This window comes from Octodon degus, unplaced genomic scaffold (assembly GCF_000260255.1).
Source record: "Octodon degus isolate 3935 unplaced genomic scaffold, OctDeg1.0 scaffold00046, whole genome shotgun sequence".
NCBI classification, from domain to species: domain Eukaryota; kingdom Metazoa; phylum Chordata; class Mammalia; order Rodentia; family Octodontidae; genus Octodon; species Octodon degus.
Window position 1 is genome coordinate 9857686 of NW_004524622.1, and position 19162 is coordinate 9876847.

At 33.7% G+C, this 19162-nt stretch overlaps 1 protein-coding gene across 3 annotated transcripts in view; it reads right to left on the reverse strand.

The window, feature by feature from the left end:
* Hectd2 (HECT domain E3 ubiquitin protein ligase 2) overlaps window positions 1-19162 on the reverse strand; it is a 68099-nt gene that overhangs the window by 15680 nt on the left and 33257 nt on the right. For 2 of the 3 annotated variants that reach the window (XM_004632064.2, XM_023716208.1), the window contains exons 6-14: window positions 17363-17427; window positions 15182-15227; window positions 13253-13362; window positions 11473-11621; window positions 10813-10936; window positions 8340-8436; window positions 5249-5356; window positions 3165-3297; window positions 2168-2256 (exon numbers count right to left, since the gene is read on the reverse strand). In XM_004632064.2, coding sequence (XP_004632121.1) covers window positions 2168-2256; window positions 3165-3297; window positions 5249-5356; window positions 8340-8436; window positions 10813-10936; window positions 11473-11621; window positions 13253-13362; window positions 15182-15227; window positions 17363-17427 — 921 coding nt within the window. Of the gene's footprint in view, window positions 1-2167; window positions 2257-3164; window positions 3298-5248; window positions 5357-8339; window positions 8437-10812; window positions 10937-11472; window positions 11622-13252; window positions 13363-15181; window positions 15228-17362; window positions 17428-19162 lie in introns of those variants that run through there. The other variant, XR_002821306.1, reaches the window with a different exon arrangement.

Below are 19162 nucleotides of genomic sequence, written 5' to 3' on the forward strand. Positions count from 1 at the left end.
CAATCTGAGGTACAGGATCTCAGGATAAATCTTGAGGGGACTTCACTGACCTTATCAGACCCAAAAGCTACAACTCTTGTTGCATAGGTCCTGCTTTACCTTGGTCTTAACCATCTAGTAGAAAAGTATAAAAATGAAGTATAAGAATTAAAGCCATGCCATTATGTTGAGCTATAGGGGACTCAGTTCAACAATTTCTGACATTGCCAGTGAAGCGGAAGACCCAATACTATTATGGACTACTGGACTGTTTTAGAATATTTTGCTCAGTTAACACACCTATAATATTCAAATAATGAAACTTAACAAAAAAAGGGGATACAGATGAATGTTCATTTTGTATCTGTGTATTCAAAATGGTTAGGATAGATATATAGTTACATTCTCTCAATGAATAGAGGGATTTGTTCTCATAGTGTTTGTAAATAGGATATCATGTCCGCCTCTTGTACAGCAATTAACCACTAGGAAGAATGTATGCAGTGTGTTAATTATTGAAACTGTCCTACCAATTTGGTTTGAAACAGTATCATTGCTATTTGTTTCTCAATAAAATTATGGAAAAAAATTTTAAAAAATAAAAATGTAATAATTAAGAGTAAGATATATGATAAAATTATTACAGGTATTAGAAAACAAAGTATCACCTATATCCAATTGTCATAGAATGTAAAATATTGCTTTCATACATATCAGGAAATTTAAATAGGTCATGATACTGTAAGAAGCATCAGTAACTGAGGGCTTCGAGGGACTCTAGGAAGTACTATCGAAGTACTATCTATGTTAGGCTTATAATCAGCACTTTGCACTTTTAAGATACCATAAAATATATAATTTCAAATTAAGCTTAGCTCATTCTGCAGTTTTTTTCTCCCTGCTTGCATTATTATATATTATTACTGTTACTATTTTCTTTTGACTTCCTTTTATGTTCCTTTGCACTTCTCCCAGCACAGGCATAAGCTACTTCCTTGTTTTCTCTCTGGTGGTGTTCTGCTTTGCTGCTCCCAGAAAGCTCAGTATTCTGCACCAGGCCCATCCTAGTCCAGCCTTTCCTCCTCAGCCCTCTCTCAGCTTATGTCTTCCTCTTTCTAGTCCTGTGTTAACTAAGCACAACTGTTCTATTTAAAATTCTATCTTCTCTGAGAGGAATATACTGCACTTGATGTTATATGGTCATTTGAGAACAGACTACTTTGCAGTGGTGGTCAGACATCTGTTTGTTTAGATGGTTAACTGAATGGTGAAATTTGTCCCCCTACAAAGCTCTAGTGCTTGCTCATTTACTTATTCTTCCCCTTTTTCTTCCACAGACAATCATTTCTCATAATTTTTAAAGCTAAGGAAAGGCATCTTGTCTATGATCTCCCACTCAATATACAGGCATGTCTTCTACAATTCACCTGATATGGATCAGAGGATGGCATATTGGTTTATAAGACTTTTTTATTATTGTTATTTTTTATTCTTTTTGCGGAACTGGGGATTGAACTCAGGTCCTTGTGCTTGCCAAGCAAGAGCTTATTCTACTGAGCTATCTTCCCAGCCCTGGTTTATAAGATTTTAAAAAACATTAAGAAATAATGCTATATTCTTTAAATTCTACTTTTTTTTTAGAGTCTTGCTTTGCTATGTAGTACATGCTGGCTTTGAACTTACTATGTATCCCAGGCTGGTCTCGAACTTGCAAAAATCTTCCTGCCTCAGTCTTGAACGCTGGGCTTACAGGCATGTGTCACTACACCTAGTCTACTTACTTTTTAAAGAATACTTTCTTCATATGTTAGGGTTTAGGGGTATATTAGATTAACTTCCAAAATTTTAATTTAATAAACTAAATGAAAGAAGCACAAAATGAATTATAAAGGTACTTTATTATAAGTAAAAAATAATTTGTTTTTGAAAGTGTTTTAAATTTCAAGATTTTAAAATAAATTTACCTTATAGAGGACAATATCATCAGAGAACAATAACTGAGCCATTTTTTTCCCAATTAAATCCACTGATGTTGTGTATATCTGTGATATTACAAATAAATATTAGAGAAAATCTATCAATTTGAGAATATTCAATTTTCTAAAAGAACGTGTTTCTAAAATAAAGATAAAATCTTTTAAAAATCTCTAGTCTATTAGCACCTCCTAGTGGAAAGTTTAAAGGATACAATTCCAACCAATCGGAATTCAGAATAGTTATCACACTTGAAGCTGCTAAACCAATGGCATTGTGAATCCTTATGATATGTAAACATGCCTGAAAAAAGAAAACAATATTGTTTGCATGATAGTTTAAAAAAACAATTGGTAAAAACCGCACACATTTATCTACTAGAAGCAAACTAATTGAGCGTTAGTTTGTTATATACCACCTTTCAGGTTAAAATTTTCAAATTCTTTCAAGGACTATGTGTTTGCAAATCTTAGTATATATAAACATGTATCAAATATATCAAAAGGTCCTTGTGTTGTTCATTGGTATCCTGAACCAAGGATTGAAATGGAGTAAAATGACAGACAGTAAATTTATCAGACAACTTCATAAAAGTTAGTTTTACAGCTAATAAATTATGATGAAAAGTAATTGTAATGATTTTAATTCATCTACACCATACCTATTTCCTATTATTGAAAAAATTATTTGCATATATCTATATTATGAAAGCATATAGAAAATTAGAAACAGTAAAATATGAAATAAAGATTAAAGAAAAAATAAAGTATTTGAAGGAAAACATTTAATAGACATTAAAGATTACACAGGTATTTGTCTAAGTTCAAATTTCAAAGGCTTTTTTCTTTAAAAATTTATCATTTTCTATTTTTTAAAGGTGACTGATTATTTAATGAAAAATATTTCAAATGTGTCGAACATACTAGTTTTGTTTTTTAATTTTTAATGTTTTTTTATTTCAATGACAAATTTTCATGCATTTGGCTTATTTAGGAAAAATATAGGTATTTTTTTCATAAAAGTACACTCAGTCTTGATACACTTTATGTAGGAATCTACTAACATTTCAATCATCAATCTAGGCAGTTTTAAAATGTAAATAATAGTCCTTAATTATTCAACATTTATGGCCAAAAGTCTGTAAAAGCATCAAATAGGTTAAAAATATATAGGTTATTAAGAAATAATGTTCATAAAAATTATATTCTCACCATAATCTGGATGAAAAATTTGGCGAATTAGAAGGAGGAACCACTCTTTAGTCAGGCCACCCATATCCAAACCAGCTTCCCCAACAAACGTAACTTTCAACTTCTTTTTCAAATCTGCTCTTTTCCGGGTTAACTATTTGAAGAAATTATATAATAAAGAACAAAGGGCTTAGCATTTGTAATTCTGGCAACTGTGTCAAACAGTCTTTATTTTATTTACAATGTCACAAAATGCCATCCATCCATTCATCTATCCATCTAACAAACATGCTAGATTCTGTGTGTGAGGTGTTATGAGATATGATCAAAAAATGAATACTGGCACCAAGTGACGTCCACTAGAAGGGCAGGGATCTTCCAGACCAGAAGAGGTGAAATGAACTTAGTAACAACAGTGTGACAAGTTTCTGCTTATTTGGTGGAGTCAGTTGTGAGCTAGGATGACAGACGTATATCTTAAAGTGTGCCATAAATCATAGATCATGAATAGCATCTTAACATTAAATTTTGTCATTTTCATTAACTAACTGTGAAATTCAGATTCCAGCCTTTTTAGAAATGTCCTCACCAGAGATGAAACATGAGTTTACAGTTATGGTCCTAAGACTAAGGTTTAGAGTTCTTAATAGAAATCACCCAATTCTCATCATGTGAAAAAAGCATGTCAATCAAGATCCACCATTAAGGTGATGGCGATTGGTTTTGACCATGGTGGATTGTGCCAGCTGAGTTTGTAGCCAGGAACACTACAGTGAACCTGGAATATTATAAGGGCTTATTAGAACACGTAACAAACACTGCATATAGAAAATGGCTTGTATGGGCAGTTTCATCCTCAATCATGACAACACTTCATGTCATACATTTTTTTTCTTTTCTTTTTTCTTTTTTAAGCAGAACCAGGGATTGAACTCAGGCCCTTGCGCTTCCCAGGGAAGGGCTTATTCCACTGAGCCATCTCCCTGGCCCTAATATCATACATTTCTCTGGTACAAAAATTTCTGTCAAATAAAAAATTAGAGTGTTGCCTCATCTACCTTATTCACCAGATCTAGAACTGTGAGACTTCTGCCTCTTCCCCAAAGTGAAAAAAACCATGGAAGGTAAATGTTTTGAATCAATTCAGGACATCAAGGTAGCCATGACATAGCAACTAAAGACACTCATGAAAAAGAATTTGCTGCAGTGCTTTAGGAATTCGCAAAAATAATGGGAAAAGTGTGATCGCGATGTTGAGGAGTAGTACTTTGAGGTGGACTGATGATGATGTGTAAATTTAAATAAAATGGGTTCGACATTCACCGTATTTCTTGATCACATTGCATACATTTTTTTATAGGCTGGGAAAAAGAATTACATCTTGTTCAAAGTATCATTTTATTCTAAATTTTAATTTAATACACTAAAATAATTCCTTTTTTTCATTTCTTTTTAACACTCCTTCAACACTAAACTTCTGAAAATCATAGAGTAAATCAGGCACTTTTTCTTACTAGCTATGTGAAGATCTAGCTAAAGCACTTGTACACACAGAAAACTTTGTAAACATGTATATGCAATCAGTGTTTGTGTGAACCTGCAACCCAATATGCCAGCTAAATGCTTCTACAGAAAAGTAACCTGAGGCCTGGAGAAGTCAGACTGATGTGATGTATACCTAACTAATAACGAGGATGGGGGTAGGCAGGTCCATGATCCAACTTTGAAGGGGCCAGGGACATAGCTTGGTGGTAGAGGACTCGTCTAGCATGTGTCAGACCCTAGGTTCAACCTCAGTAGTATTAAAATAAAAGGCAGAATCCAGGTTACATACTATGAAATATGAATTACTCAAAAAGTATTTTACATCAAATCCTTTTCCAGAGACCTACCAACAAACCACAAAAGTGAATCTAAAAACAACAAAAAAGAAGAATCTAACTAAGGCTTATTATATAAATGTAGAACTGATTTTAACTGTGATATTAAAATTTAAAGAAGCACATTTGTTAACATAAAGAAATAAACAGCTAAGTTTTTAGTAATAAATCATATTGTGCAATTTATTTAAAACTTTAATTAATACCATTTGGAATAAATTATACCTCATCAAGTGAATCGCTAACCAGATGTGTCCGCCTTACTTTCATATTTAGAAATAACATATTCATATCAGGTCTCTGTCTTCGAGATACTTTATCCACCAGACTTTGCTAATTAAATAAGAAAGCAAACATTTTCACTTTTACTTACACTATAATTTCATTTAAAACATTTAAATACTTTATTCAAAATCACTTACTATCTTAATATCAGTATAATCCTGTCTTTAAAGACTTCATGAAATCAATTATATATATTTAATTGTGAAAATGTATATAATCATTATTACTTTACTGTGAAACAATGATAACCAAATGAGGTTTTAAAAATTCACTTCTCAAGTAAAGAATATTACATTTTTTGTATTTCTTAATTACTTATTTCTTAAGTAACATAGTTTTTTATTTAGTAAATACAAACATAAAATGAGAACATTTAAAACAAAGCATGTACTTCTCATAAGCCTGGACTTTAACTTTTTAGACGCTGAATTTACTAAAAAGAATAACAGGCCTACTTTTAGAAAGTAATTTTCTAGTATTATCCAGACATAAACAATGCTCATACCCTTTGTTCTAAGAATTCCACTTCTGGGAATTCTAAAGGCAGAAATGCTGTACACGACTGCACACTCAATACAGTGGGGGCGAACCTGCGGCATGCACGTGGCAGGGCCTACCTGTATCCTCCAAAGCGCTAAAAGGCTTGCCATCACTAACACAGTATTAACCATAAAACCTTTAGAAATGTCCTATGTATGTATCTAGTTAACACAATACAACATGTCTATTAATAAATGATGGCAATAAAAACTGTAAATAATACAAGAAAGATATATCTGAAATATGTAGGGAACAAAATTGTGTGCATACTACCATTTTAACCCTTTTAACTTTTAAAGATAATATAGGAAAGAATATAAAAAAGATTTACACTTCAGGTATTTACAGGTATGTTTGGGTGATAGAGATGTAAAGTTTAAAAAATCTACTTTTCATGTTTTTTCAAAATGTAAGTACCATGAATATAAAAAACCAACATATAAAAAAATAAAGACTACATAAATGTCCTTTATCATACAAAATCTAGATGCTTACATATTTATATAAATTATCAGACTATCTCATCTCTGGTAAGAACAAAATTTTGTATAGGTTAAAGTTGAACATTTCGGACATTTAAAATAGGTATTTGTATAATAGACAAAATTTAATATCCCAAATCTACATGATTTAAAGCTCGATTTTGCAGATTAACAAAACATTCTTAATTCAGAGCCTTCTCCATAGTTCTGGTATCTACTGCTAAAGCTTTTAACAATTTTTTACTTCTCAGAGAGCAATATTCCTAAGACAACAACCTGCATCATCCCTACCTTTCCTGTCTCCTATTCCTAGTCTAGTTTTAGGGAACTGTTATAATAGAAATAGCCAGTAAATAACTCTTATGTGAGGATATTAATGACAGACAAGCTTTAGTGACTACTCCTCTCATCAAGAATCCTTATTTACTAGAAAATACTCCAAATAAAAGAAATAACCCAACAACAATACAATTCTAGACAGCCTGAGGATGTTCTTTGTAGGGGACCCCCTTTTAAATTTTAGATTATACTGTGGAAGTTCTTGCTTACACTGACTATCTACATGTTTGTCCTTATGTCAAAATAGTCACTGGTCATTAATTCCAAGTGTTATGTTAAAATGTTGGGAAACTTCTGTCGGGACTGATCATAATGTCGTTTGACTTTTAGTCTCTACTTATTTACCTACATATTCTGTGAAAGACAGAACCTGTGATAGAATGAATATTAGCCGTTCTCCTTTTAAAAAGAATTACACAGGACAGATATTTAATATCTTAAGTATGGGTGACAGAGAGAAATTTAGATCATTTTTCTTACAATATAAAAAAATAGCCCAAAGTGAAAAGGTACCAAACAGGCACATGACATTATACAAATACAACAGAAAATGTTGACATGACTAGCTGTATACGGTCACTATCTACCCAAGATCAATGAGCAATTCTGGTGCTAATTATACCAATTTGAACTCATTCCTAGGGGTGTAGTGCGGGCTTAAAATTCCTCTGGAGGCACAGACAAATTTCTTCTAGTAGTCCCATACTTAGTGTTAGCTGACTCTGCAATGTCATCAGTCATGGAAACCTTTTGTTCTTCTCTGTGATAGAGAAAAGGATCTTACAGGAAGTTAGTTCCTAAGAACGAACTGTTGCTGAAGAATACTTTCCTTGAAAGTATTATGAAATATTAGTGTTTATACTTTAGGATTTTTTATATTCTTAGGAAGTGATTTTCCACCATTTCTCCATTTTGGCAAGAATAGATCCAGGCTTCCTTTTCATTTTTAAAGTTGTGAGCAATCATATTATGCAAGCAGAAGCTTAAAATATACGGGCACTTAAATGCATAGTCCAGAGTCCTAATAAATAAAAGGCTCGCTGAATCTGGTTAAAGTTGATAGCTTGATTATGCTGAGATGAAAACAGTCATAAGGAGGAGTAAGGACAGGTCCAGAGATAAACTTCATCCTGCTCTACAATACACCCAATGCCAGCCAGACCATCACCTTGCTATCTGGGCCTCAACACACTTCCATTTCCTCAGAACCAACGAAACATTTTTCACCTTCTTTAGGCGTATTTCTGAGTTTCCCAGGACACACACTTTTTGATGTGTCTCTGTAATTTTCTGGCAGCTTCTGCATCTTATGAAAGTGAGAAAATGTTGCAGTGGTCCTTAACTTGCTTTAAGGACCCTCCTGGCCTCAGTGAGGTTTTCACCATGCTCTGTTGGTTACCTGAAGCAGGAACTTACTCCTAGTAATTTGCATCTCTGAGAAACATTTAGTCTTCTGCAACATTCATAGCATAAAAAGAAGTTGATTAGATTAGGGGTGTCTTGTTTCCCATATTGCAAATGGGTTTGATCCCTTATGGAGGAACTAGAATATGAGTTTTACTTTTAACAATTACTCATTATGCTAGAACAACTCACAAGACATTTAACTTATGAAATTATTTACTGTATTGATTAAAGTCAGCATAAATATGTTTTTATAGCTGGCTTACCCTTGCGATGCTTATCATCTGTTGTTCTGAGTCTCTTTGAATAATGATTTTTTTTGCAGCTATAGAAATAACGAATGGGTACTGACAGAAGGAAAACCTGCTCAACAAGTGAAAACAGAAAAAGCAAAATGGTGTATTTTTAGCAAAATTATCCTAAGGGAATTTAAGGTACCTCTTCTAGCAATATAAAACAATTACTTTTGTATTGTTTTACCATTTACAAAGATTTTTGTGTTTATCATTTAATTCCCACAATCCTTTAAAGAATGTGTCATTACTTGATATACAGTGGTTTTACTCTCTGAAGTAAGCTACATGTAATTTTCTGAAATGTGTGTTAATCATTTACATTGTTTATACAATTTTAGTTTATAGATCATCACCTAAAGATATGGCCAACACCAGAACCAAACAGCAGGAGTATTGAAGGATTAGAATTGAAAACTCATATGCTCAAATTAATATAAGAACCCAGTATTATATGGTTATTTCTGATGCAGAGGAATCCCAAATGAAAAAAATCTATCAGTAACTACAACACACAAAAAGCAAAGCCGTAATTAAATGGCCATTAGGAGATAATATACTATTAGTATTATATTTAATAGTATAATGTGAAATGATACATAATTGTACAGATAAAACATTATGATCAAAGCCTATGAAAATCACTTCTCTCCGGGGTGAGAGTCCATCTTGTGCTATATACTAAAGCCACACACTACACAGACAGAAATGCTATTATGAAGAATGAGTGTGGCAGCAATGACACTTTAGGAGTTAAACTCCCATCAGAAGTGACTGCAGTGTACCCAACAGTTACAGTTGGAAGTGATCTGAGCACAGTCGCTGAAGCATCTGTGATCACTGGGTACAATGAAGACATTATGAAAAAAAAAAAAACAGGACAGCTTTTTTATGAACTGGAAATGAGATAGCATGCATTTTGGGACAAAACTATTAAAGCAGCAGGAGATATTTAATATTCTTGCAATAATAATTTTACTAAATGCTGAACGTCATGAAATAGTAGAAAATGCAATGACTTTAGTAGCATACATAGTTATATGCACTTTAAAACTGTGCTTGTCCATTCTCCCCTTGCAGCACATAAAAAAACACTGTGTGTGTGAAATAGCTAGATAAACACATTAGCTTGTTCATGGTCAAAGATGACATGCCCCAGGACTCCAGATCCTGCTGCAGGTTCAGGCTGGCTGCCAAGGGCCAATAAGCTTAAACTGTCAAAACTTCTGTGTAACTCAATTTGGGGAGACTGTGCTATAGTCCTACATTAAAAAATACTATCACTGAAACAGGAGCAACTCTTGGAGTTATTTTATGGTTACAATTATGTTAAAATGGGAGGAAAAGTAGCTTTGCAAAATGAAATATGCCAAGAAAACATTCATTAAACTAACCAAGAGTCTACATGTTTTGTTCAGTTGAGTGTTCAGGGTGACATCTAGGCCATTCCACGTGTTAAGCTAATTAAGAGGGTCCTTGGAAAGTTTAACCAATTTATGAACTAAGTGGTTTCGAGGTTATTTATATCTACACTGTATCTCTTAGTCTCCTTTGGAATGAAGCCAATCTTCTGGATATCTCAGAATCCAGGAATGAACTATATCTGAAATAATACTGCTGTTCAATCCATACTAGAAGTGGATTTATAGAGTAGTGTAGAGAATTTTTATCAGGTACTTTAAAATCCATTATATTAAACAATCTGTGCTGAAGCCCTTTCTCTACAATATCTATTCTTGTATAGTAGCAACAGGCAACTACTTTATCTATAGAATAAAGGTGTAAAAGTGAATGTGTGTGTGTGCATGTGAACATGTGTGTGATCAATGACTTGGATTAGGCATCGGCAAACTATGGCTTCTAGACAAATATGGCCTACCATTTGTTTCTGTAAATTTACACAGAACACAGACACACTCACTCTTCTACATATTGTTGTACTAAAATAACAAAACAATGTATATAACTCACAAAACTAAAAATATTTAACATCTGTTTGCAGAAAAATTTTTGTTGACCTTATTTTGTTGCACATCTTATACACATAAAATTTTAGACTATTATCTCGAATTCTGTTTCTTTTCTTTTGCAAGGCTACAGGGAATTGAACTTAGGACCTTGCGCTAGCTAGCCAGGCACTAGTGCTAGATAGCACATAAGATAAAAAAATCTACTATGATAGAACATTTCCCTTTTTTGAAAAATGCATTAGCCAAACCAAAACTAAATTAACATATATGTAAGTCCAAAATATCGCAGGAAAAGACAATACTTTAACAAACACAGTAATATTTCAAGGATGGATATCTGAACTACATACAGTTAAGTAAAGGTATGTATATATTTTATTTAAATAAACTTATATTTCATATAAACTTAAAAATCCATTCATTACGTTGAATAATACTTCATTTAGGCCAAAACTCAGTGGAGCTGTTGATCATACCTGTGAGAGCTTCCAAAGCTCTGCCACGTGTGATATTCTTCCATAAGGTCAATGTGATCCAACGTAGAATTATAGAAATCAGTGTAAGGAATAAGGGGAGGGTGGACCAGATTGTTGGCAGTATCTGTAAAGATAAGGTCTAAGATAATGATCTTTTCCAACATGCTCCTGATTTATTCTAATGATAAAACCATCATTTTAATGTTCACTGGCTAGCCTTGACCTAGAGACTCATTTTTAAACAACTTTAGTTCCCAATAAAAAGGGTAATTTTAGCATTGTGGTCAAAATGCAGAAAAGACTTTTGTAATTTTAAAACACTGTGGTAGTTACCATAAAAGTATTAAGGGGAGTATTGACATGGTCATCTACTCATATGTTTCATTAGCATGCACTATAAGGAATTAATGGAAGCTCTTGTGTTCACAGGAATCACTACCGAGATCATATACAGTTAATAGCTACAATACAGAATACTGGTCAATAAAGGCAAAAAGTTTCTTTATGCTTATAAATTATGAAATCATTATCAAAACAAATTAGGTTTTCCTTCAAAGGAACGGTTTAAAATTCAAGAATACCTCTACAGGACTTTGACATCCTTAAGAAATGTCCATAAGATTTAATAAAAGTAAAGATGATAGAATAATGAAAACATACTAAGTAAAGCCAACACTTTAGATGCTGATGGAATCCACCAGGAACATTTTGCTATAGGTGGAAATTCTTCAGGCTTTGCAGGAAACAGGCGTAAAGAAATAAACTGCAGCAATCTCTCTACCAATTGCTTGAACCTCTTCAGGGATAATCTGGCAAAGATTTTGAGATAATTCCAATAAAAATTTATATTTTAAATTTTGGTAATATATTAGTTATCAAAGCACATCTTATACACATAAAACTTTAGACTATTATCTCAAATTCTGTTTCTTTTCTTTTGCAAGGCTACAGGGAATTGAACCTAGGACCTTGCACTAGCTAGCCAGGCACTATATCCCCAGCCCCTTGAGTTCTATTTCTTAAGTAGCCAAACACTTGAAAAGATAAAAAAATCTTATGTTGAAAGTATTTCTTAATAAGAAACAAAATACCAAAACTGCCATAAGATCAGTAATTAGATTTTTAAGGATTTCGATATTTAATCTTCAATTGTTTACATATTTTATACTTGTAAATTTGCCTACTTGCTAAAATTTATCTGTAATTCCCAAATCAGTATGTCTGCTTTTGTGGTCATTTTTGGACATGCAATTAAAAAATGAAAAAAAAAGGTGAAAAAATGAGTACACTGACATGAACTTTTTTCCCAGCAGAGGCAGAACAAGGCAGTGCTTTGCTCTCTCCTTTTAGTTCTCACACTATAAGCAAGTATTTGTTATACAGCCTTATGGCATGGTTTTCATATTTTTCTGCTTTTTGTTTGTCACTTTATTTTGAAATCACCAAGTATAGTGATAATGTGGTATCTATCCAGTGTTCCCATTAATAAGGAAGATGGGAGGCACATTATGGAGAAAACAGATGTGCTTGATAAGCTTTATTCAGGCATGGATTACAGTGTGACTAGTCATGAGTTCAATGTTAATGAATAATTTACAATAAATATGTATCCTTTAGAAAAAACACTAATAAAGCAAAATTATGCACTGATGAGTTGAGAAAAATATGATTTGAGGCGCTCATGAATGTAAGCCTGCCTTTTTCCCCAAAAGCAATAGCTCAGTAAAAATTTGTTAACTCAGTGTTTGTGGTAATGCACAGAATATAACTATTGTGAACATCAAGAACTAGTTGAATTTAAAATTCATTTTGAAAGTATTTTTCTCCAGTTTAGTTTTTACCTATTATGGAAAAAATTCTTTGTTAATGTGAATATACTTACACAAAAACATATTGTATTTTTACAACTTGGTATCAATGGTTAACATTATTTTAATGATATTATTAGGTGAAGTGAAGGTATCATATAAGTAAAGGTGCATTTTTTTGCCACACAGGTAGGAAATAGAAAGACATACATTGGGGGCTGGGGAGATGGCTCAGTAGAATAAGTGCTTCCCTGGCAAGTGCAAGGGCTTGAGTTCAATCTCCGGTTTCACCAAATAAATAAATAAATAAAAAGACATGTATTAAAATGGTAATCTCTCAGCAAATCCAGTCATCTTTGAGATAGTGTATCCAAAGCAACCAATGATCGAAACAGTAGAGATTCTCAACGGCTTACATAAGCAACATGGTCACTAACATTAAAAATCCATTTTTAATTATGCTTTATGTTGTACTACTAAAGAGTATTTTTAATAATTGGCTTTTCAAGCATTGTGAATTATAAGCAACATTTCTAAAGACTTAAAACACTAAAATGTTTTATTATAAAATTATTAAAATCAAAATTAAACTGGGAGACTATAAAAGTTCTTAATATTATATAGTGATTTACTTTTTCAACCAGTGAACTAAGAAATGGTGGTCAGCTTCCACTAACGTAGATATCTGACGTAACAAGTGAGCGTAGATGACATATGTTGATGTATTATTAAATTGAGGATTCTGAAAAAGATATTAAAGATAATTGTGTCAAAATTTTGTTAGCATGTAAAGACACTAAGCTTATGAATTAAGTGATAAATTCAGAAAGCTACATTTGAAATTTTACAAAATAAAACAATAATGTACTTGTTATTTAGTTAACAGAGCCTTTGATTTATGCTGCAATACAATAGGAGTGTGGTTTTAGAGTACACAGATCTGGGTCTGAGGGCTAATTCTGCCCTCATTAGCTGTGCACTTTTAGGTATGCTCCTTAAACTCTGAGTCTCAATTTCCTTATCTGTAAAATGGGTATAACATCTACTTTAAGAATTGCTTTGAGAGGCTGGGGAGATGGCTCAGTAGAATAAGCACTTGCCTGGCAAGCACAAGGGCCTGAGTTCAATCCTCGGTTCCGCCAAAAAAAAAATTGTTTTGAGTATTAAAAAGAAAATGTACATAAAGCCCCTAGCTTAGTGCCTTCACAAATGCTGGCAATTAATGACATCTATTAAAGAAAAAAAAAGGGGGGGTTTCTTGACTAAAAAAAAAGCTAACAAAACTAAATAAAAGCTGGCTGTCAAACTTTGCCACTGTGAAATAAACTGGCTGCTGTTTCACAAAGAACAAAAGAATAATCACATAATAACTTTTGACAACTTTTAAATGCTAAAGGGACAAGGAGGGAGTGCTTGTAAACTAAGCAAAACCTCTAGTTTCCAAAACCTAAAACTATATCATGATATATGTTTCAGCCATTTCCTCTAGTAAACATTATAAAAAGTAAACTGGAATTGTGAAAAATTAGAGTGGAATATATTTTTAAAACTGCTTTACTGGGAAGCCAATTCAATTCAAAATTAAAGCCATGTTCCTGGTTCCTCACTCTACCTCATCAGAGCATGGGAATAAAGATGCTGTGAGAGTGTAGTGCCTAAAGTTCTGAGCCTCGTGTTGCCACAATTCTAGCTTTTCTGTCTTTACTGTTTCTTTTCTTTTCCCACTAGTTTTGCCTCTTTCTATTCTGACCTATTTTCCTTCCTTTTATCTTTCTTAAGAATTTCTTGCTACTTTTTCTCCTTTTGCAGTTTTTCCTTTCTATTTTCTTCCTTTCTCATATTTACTTTTGGATATACTACTGCTATTATGCTATCATAATACTGACTAAACATTTTATTTAATAAAATGTTTCTTATATTTAACACCTTCAGATCAGACTACTCAGCAGTGAGACATATGAATTACAGGCCCATCATAAATGTATTAAATGGTTTAATTCATCAACAATTTTTGTAAATTGTGAAGAATAATACAAATGTAGCATGTTAAAACTAAGGTAATATCATACTCTTTCTCAAAAAATTAAAATTTTATTTTCATGTGTCTGGGTTCTATTTTGTATGTACGAATCTGTGTTTTTCAAGAGGAAATGTTTATCATATATAAAAAATAGAAACATCTCGTATCTGTCCATTAGAATTCTAGTTTAAACATCACTGAAAGAATATATAAAGGAGTTAGAAATCTAGTAGGTGAGAAATTAAAAGGAAGTTCCAAAGCCCCCTGAAACTAGTTACAGGAAAAGTTTTGAATGGAGAAGTGTAAATGCTTTCCATTTTGTTTGTTACAGAATACTACAGCAAGAAATGAAAAAATTAAATAAGAATTTTAATCTCTCATTTAATTTAGCTTCTGAAGGTTTATTTGTTCTCTGGTTATAAGTAACTGTAATTCTAAAAGAGTATCAATAATTTCACCCACAATGATACTTGATATTATTTCACACATATGCAGACTGAGATCTGGTTAAATCACTTTCACTAAGCTCTTGTTCTCTTACCTGTAAAAGTATAAAATATGCTCTAAGATCATCTTTTGTTCGTGGGCTAAAAAAGAAAACATAATTGATCATAGATTGATGTTTAATGTCACAGTATTTAATATATTTCAAATACATGTTTTTCTAAGAAGTAAAGCAAAAAAAAAAAAAAAAGAACATACATTGTTAAGATAGAAACATGTCTTTTATTTTTTTATGCAGTTCAGGGTCTACAGGGTCTCACTACACAGACAGGACTTGTAGTGATCCTTCCTGTTTTTCAGCCTCCCAAGTGCTGGGATTACAGGTGTGCGCCACCACACCCAGTCTCAGCCGCTGTCTCAGTGAGTCCTGGGGGCAGGGCCAGCACGGCGGGCAGGGGATCGAACCCCAGACCCCTGTGTCTGCCTAAGCAGGCGCTTCAAATCGCTAAGCTAACTGGCCAGCCCAAGACTGTAACATGTCTTTAATACACTGGAAATACAGATTTTTCTGTGCCTATCCTACAATGGTTCTAAATACTCCTAAGAACTGAGTTATTAGGACAGCTATCACATTTTGTAAAGTATCATGGCTAACTCTGCAAATAATTACTCCAGAGGCTAATGAATAATTGACAATTTTATAATACCTTTTTGTTCATAAGAGACTATTATTTATGCATAAAGAAAGAAAACACGCTTGTGTTTGAAGGTCCATTCTTGAACTGATGTCTATAGAAATGTCTATAAATCAAATCATACTTTTAATTGCAGAAGGCATGTTTTTAGTTAATTGTGATGGCTAACACTGTCATCCTGACTGGCTCGAGAGGTAACTATGAGATCAGAAAAGCAAACTGCTACGCATGTCTGGGTGGGTCACAGAGGTGCCACCTGAGCTACAAGTCGGAAAGCCTGCCCTGCTTCCTAGCTGCCCCGAGTTGAGTGGCTGCCCTCCACGACCTTCCAGCCCGGGTTTGTGCCTTAGAACAAAGGGCTGAGACCTCTGGAACTGTGAACCAAAATAAACCTCTAACTTGCACATGTCAAGCTATCTTGTCCCGGCAATGGAAGAATGATCCATAAACAATCACTCTGGATACCTCTAAAAAGTTAAATTAAAACTTTCTCCATGGTAACTTAGGTTTTCACACTATCAGATCTAATCTAGAACTTCATTATTCCTAAGGTTGACAAGTATTCTCTACTCAACATCTATCTTCACAGATGCTTAGAAATAACTTCCTGAATTAAAAATGCAATTTAAAATCCCTGCCTAGAATGGATTAAAAAACAAAACTCAGATATTAATATTTTATTCTCAAAGCTATTCTTCTTTCTCACATGCTTACAATGTATTCTATTTCACACCTTTGCTTCTCAGTCCTTTCCCATTCCACCTAGGATTTCATAAAATTAGTAGTGTTATTTATGTCCACATGAATCATTATGTACAGGTGACAAATACTATGAATGAGTTTGATTTTTTATAATATATATTTTTTAATTTTAAAAAATATTTTTATGTATTTATTTGATACAGGGTCTTACTACGCAGCTTAGACTCATAGTGATCCTCCTGTCTCAGCCTCCCTAGCGCTGGGATTACAGGCGCATGCCACCATGTCCGGTTTCAATGGCAAGCATAGCAGCACAGCATGCGGTACCAGGAATAAAACCTGGGTCCTTGTGCTTGCCAGGCAGGCACTTACTGCTAAGCTATCTCCCCTAGCTCTCTTACAATATTTTTTATGGTATTTTGCTTATCACACACAAGAAGCAGCTAACTCCCAGTCTGGCCTCAGCTCTTCATTCCTCAGGTATCTAACTGAAAACAGGAGTTTCTTTTCTCCAAAGTCAGCCATTTATTTTCTCAAAAATGTTTCTCTGGCTACCAGAGTTTAAGGATAAATTTAATGCTTACTTCACTTAAATTATTGATTAGTACCTATCCTAGGTTTATAAAGCACATATATTGCAAACAAAAAATTTTACAGACAATTTCAAAAGATTCACAGGCCTCCTGATACCTCTATATGAATCTTCCTAAGAAGTCATGAATCTTAAACAGCTTTGTCGTAAATGGTTTATTGTCCCTCTTTGGTCCATGTTGTTATTATAACTCAACCAAAACATTTTCTGAGAGTAAAATATACACATATATTAAAGAAATGAGATACATTTTAATTATCTATATTAATCAAATATTGGTGACAATTACCCTTTCCATTCTCGTAACAGGCTGTTAATGATTCCCTTTAATACAGTTTTTTGAATGTCTTGAGGCTGTAGGCAAAAGAAAAAAACAAGGTAAAATAATCAGGGCTAGCTGTGTAGGTGGCTTTTACATGCAAGGTATTTTACAGATTTATTTCAATAATTAAAATCAGATTTGATGACTAAGGACTACACTGTAGCATGCACTTTATATCTGAGAATTCTAGGGAGCACCAAAGATACAAGGTCACAATGAGAATGGCCCCTGGGACTGGCAGTGCATAGTTTCCACAAACACACACTGCAGTCCTTTGATGAACAACAATAATTTCACAAAGCTGAAAAAGTTTCACTTTCCCTGATTTGACAGAGTAAAATCACGAACACAGTCTAACAATGGGATGTTTACCAATTTACAGTGGTTACAATTAGCAGTTACACCCATACTTCATTAGAAACAATGAAATTATTAAATTTAAACATTAACAGATGTTCAATGGAAATATGGTCAGATATTTTTAAGAATAATTTGGAAACAGTATAAAATGTTTTTATAGTTTAATAACTGAAATACTAGAAAAGTTTTATTTACTACCAAATACCTCAAGAAAAATGAAAATGAAATACATCTAAATGGTATTTTGCAAAAAAAAAAAAATGGTATTTTGCATTATAATAGAAAAGCTGCAATAACTAGAAGATTAAAATAACCAGAAAAAACTGTATCATAAAAAAGGTAAATGTTAGGAAAAGAAGCACACATTATGGATTCATGTAAAAATTGCCATTAACTTCTATTATGGTTTAGATCTCAAATGTCCCTGAAAGGTCTTATTTCCAGCATAGGAGCTTTGGGAGGGGACAGGGTTACGGGGGGAGGGTGGATTCATCCATTGCGGAGTTCATAGTTACATGCGTTGTCAGAAGGAGGGGTGTGGTCTAAGAGGACAGGCTAATGAGGGAGTAACCTGGAAGGGTGTGTTTTCCCCTTGCTTCCCCACTTGTCCCTGCTCCACTGCTTTCTTCCACTACCCTCTCCTAGTATGCTGTTATACTGACCATGTGGAACTGTTTGTGAGAGGCATTTGAAAAGTTTGGAGATACAAGATAGAGAAACCTTAGAATGTAAGGAGAGCTAGATGAGTGATTCCTGTTGGAGCTCAGAAGACTGGAATTTTCATAGGAATATGGACAGTAAAGGCCAGTCTCACAAAGCTTCAGTACACTCTTATAACCACATATACTCACCTGATCTCTTACTCCTTCCTCTTTCAAAAAGAAACATCAAGAAGAAAAAAGGGGAAAAGAAGAAAAAAAACAAGCCAAATATTCCTTTTTGTAGTGGAAATTATACTAGGGACTAAATTATAAATTAGTTCAGATTACACCTCTGTCTCCAATCAAATAGTGGGAGGCTGAGTTCTACTTGGGTAGGTCAGCTTGAATTAATTTTCAAGAGCTGACTTAAACTCTTCTGCACCTGGGACTGACTGGGTCTGGTACCCAAAGTCTGCCAAGTCTGCTTCTCCTGCCCCCTGCAGGCAAGTCTGGATCATGGGTGCACTTCCAACACTCCCCAAAATTCCAGGGCAAAATGGCCATAGCTGGCCAGTGCCTACCCCACTTCTTCATTTGGAGTACTGAACACTCCAACTTGCCCTTTTCGTTCCTTCTCTGCAGTTAATGCTGGCTGTTTCTCTCTACTCCCAGCGCCTGAGATAGACACAGACCTCTGAGTCTATCTTAGCATTTGTGTTCAGCAGTCAGGAAGACGCCTGAGCCAAAACTGCACACTCTTATCACT